The sequence below is a fragment of the Eublepharis macularius genome, chromosome 2 (assembly GCF_028583425.1).
Source record: "Eublepharis macularius isolate TG4126 chromosome 2, MPM_Emac_v1.0, whole genome shotgun sequence".
In the NCBI taxonomy this organism is placed as follows: domain Eukaryota; kingdom Metazoa; phylum Chordata; class Lepidosauria; order Squamata; family Eublepharidae; genus Eublepharis; species Eublepharis macularius.
The window spans coordinates 201,999,811-202,005,810 of record NC_072791.1 but is presented as its reverse complement, the minus strand read 5'-3'; the positions used below and the strand labels follow the sequence as shown (position 1 = coordinate 202,005,810).

General features: G+C 44.1%; 1 protein-coding gene across 2 annotated transcripts in view; it reads left to right on the top strand.

Annotated features, from left to right (window-relative positions):
• LNPK (lunapark, ER junction formation factor) overlaps positions 1 to 6,000 on the top strand; it is a 60,263-nt gene that overhangs the window by 39,987 nt on the left and 14,276 nt on the right. For both annotated transcript variants that reach the window (XM_054972506.1, XM_054972505.1), the window contains exon 9: positions 93 to 317. In XM_054972506.1, coding sequence (XP_054828481.1) covers positions 93 to 317 — 225 coding nt within the window. The remainder of the gene's footprint in view (positions 1 to 92; positions 318 to 6,000) is intronic.

Sequence of the window (6,000 nt, the reverse complement as noted above, 5' to 3'; positions counted from 1 at the left end):
TTTTCTTGAGTTGGATTTGTTGCTTCTGTTAACATCCTCCAAGATCATGTATCACATGGTACACTTAATCTAACATGTGCATGTTCTGTCAGAACTTCGGCATCGGACCCCAGTGCGAGGGAATGTGCCCTCCCCTCTCCCAGCTGCACCAAAACAGGGTTCTCCAAAAATGATGGGTCCAGTGCCGTCGCCTTCTGACTTGCCGAGAGAAACTTCGGCTCCTGGCGGACCTCCGGAGAGAACTCTTGCATCAGCTTCACCACCAAACGTGTTACCAAGACATCCTGGGACCCGTGCTACTTCAATGCCTGGAATGGGTAAACAGAGCACTTAACGTTGTTTACAGTTTATATTGTTTTCTCTGGTTACCAATAAAACAGGCCATTTTCAGACAGTATGGAAATGGCATTTTGTTTGGAAATAGAAGAGCAGTTATCTGATTAAGCAGGAGTTCCATATTCAATTAGCCATAACTCTTTACAGCTGGCACCTTATGATACTGAAACCTATTGCCTGAGCTCATTTAACTGTTATGGCTTCTTTGTTTAAATGGCAATAAAACTTTGCAGGATTCTGTAGTCAACAATATAGCATACCTTTTTATGTTCTTGGTACAGGCATGCTCTAGACTTATATAAATCAGGTACCTAAGAAAACACTTTCAGAATATATTCATGTTTCGTACAATGTCCCGAGCATATTTTTAACATGTATTGTGACATTTATTTAAACGTTTATTCTAACAAAAAGAAGTTCATCCGGCAAAGGTTAAAACATAAAATACTTCGTAACTGACGAGGTCTTTCCTATTCAGAAGTAGAACTTTCTGAAGTCGTAAGCTAATAAAAAGGCTTAGCATCAGTTACCTTGTTTGAAACATTAACTTGTCTGTTTGCATTGGCTGAAATGGTCTAAAGACTGTTTTAAAACTTTTTTTTATTACTAGCTTGAGCTCCTGTTTTGTGCATGTATTTGCTGATTTTTTTAGTTCAGCACTTTCATGTTGTGTATTCCCTTTGAAGATTTGTTTGTAGAACAGTGACTTCCAGATTTGCAGGAGATTAAAATGTTCTCCCACTGGTATCTGAATATTGCGATGTCTTATGTCAAATTTGTGTTCATTGATTCTCTCACATAGGGACAGATACATTTATCCATTATTGGCACATGATGGATGATGTGCAAGTGGATGAACCCATGATGGTGTAGCTGATGTTATTAGAATCCCATAATAATATTATTACCTGAGTATACCTGGGGACGAAGCTGGCATTTAGGTGTGTTTCAGGGTTTGATTCCTGATTTTGTGTTGGATGGTCCGTTGTGTCAGCGAAAAGCTGTTGGAGGACTGTCTATAAGCAAGGAAGGCCAGGGAAAGAGAGAGAACCTTATCCAGGAGATGCTGTGGGTCATTGATAAATTGAAGTGGTTTGAGTTGTGAGCTGTATGATAACCATGGTGTTCTGTGTCATGGTGTTCTGTTGTTATCTTCCTTGTGTCTGTCTTGTAGTCAGCTGGCTTTGGGTGCCATCCTCGCCTTGTTCATCTGCTCCTTTACTGTACTGGGAGGGTGATCCAAAAAATGCCTTTTGTAAATCCTGCAGATGAGGGTCTCTGTCTGAAGGTTTGGAGCAAATGTAATTGTAACATGCTTGACTGGGGACTACAGCTTATTTTATATGTTTTATATGTTTTATATGTTTTATTTTATATGTTTTGTGTAGTACTTGGAGGCACGGAGGTACATTTGGTGTTCAGTGGGTTTTCAATACAAAGTGTCACTTATGCATCCCTTGCAAAGTTTCACACGTGTCCCGGAAACGCTATCTGTTGCATATTCCTTGCTGAGGTTGATATTGGGGTGAAAAATCATTAATGTCCTGGTGGAATTTCTTGAGAGATTTCGTCCCATGTGTGCAGATGATAGATCAACAATAAATCTTGAATGCAGACACACACTAATGGGCAGGAACTGCCCAGTTTCATACTCACAGCAACATGTGAGGTAGATTAGGCTGAGAGATTATGACTTGCACAAGGAAGGCCAACCCCATGAACTTCAAAGCTGACCAGAGAACTGAACTGGTCTTCGTGTGTTGATCTCTTACATATCTGTGTTTTCCATCTCCATTGCTGCTTATATTTCATCTGTACAGACTATTTTGAGAGATTATTCAGCTGCATTAAATCTCTGCAAGGGGCAATCTTACCCATGCACACAATAGACCATGAAATATCAAAGTACACACAAGTAAGGTCTGTCACCATGACTGTAAGGCAGTCATGGAAACATTTGCACGCTGGGGTGCTGTGCAGGTTGCCCATGGCTGTGCCTTTAATCTGATGGTATAAAATATTACAAAATTTCAAACTCATTGTGGTTGACAGCAAATAAAAGTTTGGTAGCCATGTTTGCTGTGATATTATCTGCAATAATGTTCCTGATGGCTTGTTGCCCATCTTTATGGGAGATGTTGATATATAGAAGCACAGCATCCATGGTTGCTAAAACTGTTTACTAGGAGACTGTCAGTGGACTTTAGTTTCCTTAGGAAGTCAGTTGTGTCCCATAAGGAACTTGAGGTGTTGATGATGTAAGGTCGGAGGATGGAGTCTTTATAGCCAACCTCGATAAAGATTCCCACCTCCAGCTTCAATCTTCAAGGCACATTATTTCTTCCACAGACCTTCAGGAGTGGGAAATCTGTTGTGTAAGCAGAATTCTTCTTTCCATGTGGAGAGTTGGTATGAAGTTCTGCACAGTAAGCAGCCACGTACATCCACAGTGACTCAGTAACAAGCACTGAATTTATCTAGGGTGCCATGTTCCATGCTGCTTCTGTTGTGGGTAGCTGTACTGCGGGAAAGAGCCGGAAACTAGATGTGCACAACAGGATGCAAGAGGACTTTTGTGTGTTCCTCGAATTGTGCCAGAGTTTCTGGTGCCCACGGCTACCCCCACATGCGCGCGCACCCAGACTGCATGATGATGTCACTGTGTGATGATGTCATCATGCAGCAAAGCCGGCCCCATTGGCCAGCAGGAGGCTGGGACAGTGCGTGGAGGCTGCCCGCGCTCCGCATGCCGCCCTGGACGCCTGCCGTGCCTGGCCTGCTGCTGCTGCTCCTAGCCAGAGGCGTGTGGCGGCAGCGGTGTGGGGCTGGTCAGCTGCAGCAGCTGCAGGCCAGGCATGCCAGCTCCGTGGTGTGCGCCTCTGCCCCTGGCCCCCCCTCCAGTGCCCCCTCTGGTGCCCCAGCGCCCGTGGCGTGTGCCTCACCACCTCAATGGTGGCGCCGGCCCTGTGCGCAGCAGGACACTAAACTCATAAGGGAGAGGATAATTGCCTCATTCCTAATATGGAACCCTTCTCTCTACCACTAATGTGGTTTAAGGGTGGGATGGTGACTTTCCCCACCAATTGTCTATCCACATGTTGCAGTTGTGTTCGAAATGTTGCAGTTGTGTTCAAAATGATGCAGTTGTGTTCAAAAGACTAAAAAAATTTAGAGGTGATGGTGGTGGAAATTAAACTCCATTTCTTTCAATTTTACTGAGCACTTGTAACTGAAATTCATCCACTAATAGAATTTTAAAAAATTAATGAATTAACAATAATGGTCAAATGTGACCATTTTAATCAAGTATTTAGAAAACAGTAGATATTTCAGCTCTCATTTTGGTGCCATATAATTAATTACAAAAGTCTTTCATGACAATATTGGAGGTTACAGTCGGTATCAGAATATGAGTATTCCTCAAATATCTCAAGTGTAATTTGCTTATAGAAGCAGTTATAAACACAAACAATATGATATAAAAGTAATAAAAGTTTCCTGGTATATAATATTTTTCTAGCTTGTGAGAGACATCAAAGTGCATTTGACTTCACTTAATTATCTTTAAACTGGAAAAGATAATTCATTTTTTCATTACATTATACTTTGCCGAGGAGAATCAATTTAACATGTATTACCACAGAGCTTCCATATGTCTAAAAATTAATAACCAGCAGGTAGTTGAGAGTTTGCCAAGCTTTGCAAAAATGGCCAGTCTGCCCACAATGATTGCTTTTGATGTTCATATTAATTACTGTTGTCCATATCAGCATGAGGAATAAGATGCATGGTTTGAGAGTTGTGAGTGTGCCAGGTAACTGAAGAGATTTCTTGGGGCATACGGTCTCACATTTCAAGCTTCTCCAAGTCTAGCCAAACAACACTTTGCTCTAGAGACAGAGATTATTTCAAAGTTAGATTTTTCTCAAAATATGTGTGCGAGATAATGTTGAAACGATTTTAATTTGACAATTAGGGGCTCAATAAGATCTCCTTGGTGCTTTGTTATTTTAAAAAAGTTTGGTCAGTGATATTCCAGTCCTAAAAGTACTTACTTAGAAATGTGTTGTGTTAATTTCAGTAGAACTCACTTTCAAGTAAGGGCCAGTGGATCAGATCCTACAAGCTGAGAGCAGGCATGGAATCATGGAAATAAATCTTTCCTACCTGTCTGCCATTCAGTAGCCCCCTGTAACTCCTGAAAAGCTGGTGCTAGGATCTGTGAGGAACCTGAAGGGCAAAGATGCCATGCAGCTCTGGACACTGCAACAAGGCAAAAAAAAAATCACCCCCTCTTCTGCTGGCATTGGAAACCTGGTGAAGAAAGATTTCCATTTATACAAGAGGGAAGAGGACTGGCTTTGCTTGATTCTTCCAACTGCAGACCCTCATGCCTCATGGAATGTTGTCCATGAAATTCCCTTGATCTTCAATGTCTGCTGGTGATGGTCACTAATGGGCTTTGAGAGTGTTGGACACAACTGGTGTCCCGAATAGAGGTGGGCACGATCCAAAAAAAAATTACCAATCAAGCTGATCGTGGATTGGCGCCGGCGACGATCCCAAACTAGCGATCCACACCGATCATCTCCCGTTTCCGATCCGTGATCAGGGAGGCCAAAGCGGAGGGGCGCCCCGCTGTTCCCAGCTATGTGGGAAGGTGGGTGGTGGCGGCGACTGCTGGGCCTGGCAGGCACAGGGAGGTGTAACGAGCCACCTCCCATCAGGGGGCAGGGGGTCTGGCCGCTCGATGACGGCACCCCCCATGTGCTTGCCCACCAGGCCAAAAAGGAACATGCTGGTGAGAAATGAATGGTGGGTGAAGACGGCGGCCGCCGGGCACGGGGAGACAGCGATGAGCCGCCTCCCCTCAGGGGGCGGGGGGTCTGGCCGCACGTCTGTGTTTGGCTGTCAGAGCTGCCTCTCAGGGTTTGCAGGGATGAGATTGGAGTGCCCATGGCGACAGAACACCCCCTTCCCCCTCCCTCCCCTGGGTGTCTTCTCCCAACTGGTGAGTGCTTTGCTGCTCTGTGGTTGGAAGGAAGCCCTGCTGATCAAGGCAAGCTGGGCTTCCATTCGGGTTTCCAGGGCGACAGAAGGAGGGCAAACACAGCTCAGGCATTCCCCTGGCTCCATTGCCAGGGGAATAGATTGCTGGCGCCTGTGTGTCTGGCTTCCTGATCCAAGCCTGATCGCCCCGATCAAGCACCCCCCCGAACGCTGGATCGGTCGCCATGGACGGCACCGATCCACCGGGTCCCGATTGCGTGATCGCCATTATCGTGGGTATTTTTCTATCGTAATGCCGATCGTGCCCATCTCTATTCCCGAATGTCCCACAATTTTCCACAGGAGAAAAGAGGAGGAAAGATTCCACAAACACTTTATGGTCATATTTGCAGGATCCAAGACATTAATTATTATTAATTAATCTTAGTAATTATACAAAATTAATCTTAGTAAATCATACAAAATGTTTATAAGGTGTATTCTCATATGAAATATTTTGATGATTGGGAGGGAGCTAATCCACCTTAACAGGTCTGCAAGCGTAAGTGCTTGCTTAAGAACTTACATAATGTTTTGCTGGCTCAGATCAATATCTATTTAGTCCTGTTTTTTTTTTTTTTTTGCAAGGAACCCAGGAACCAGAAGGTTCTACAT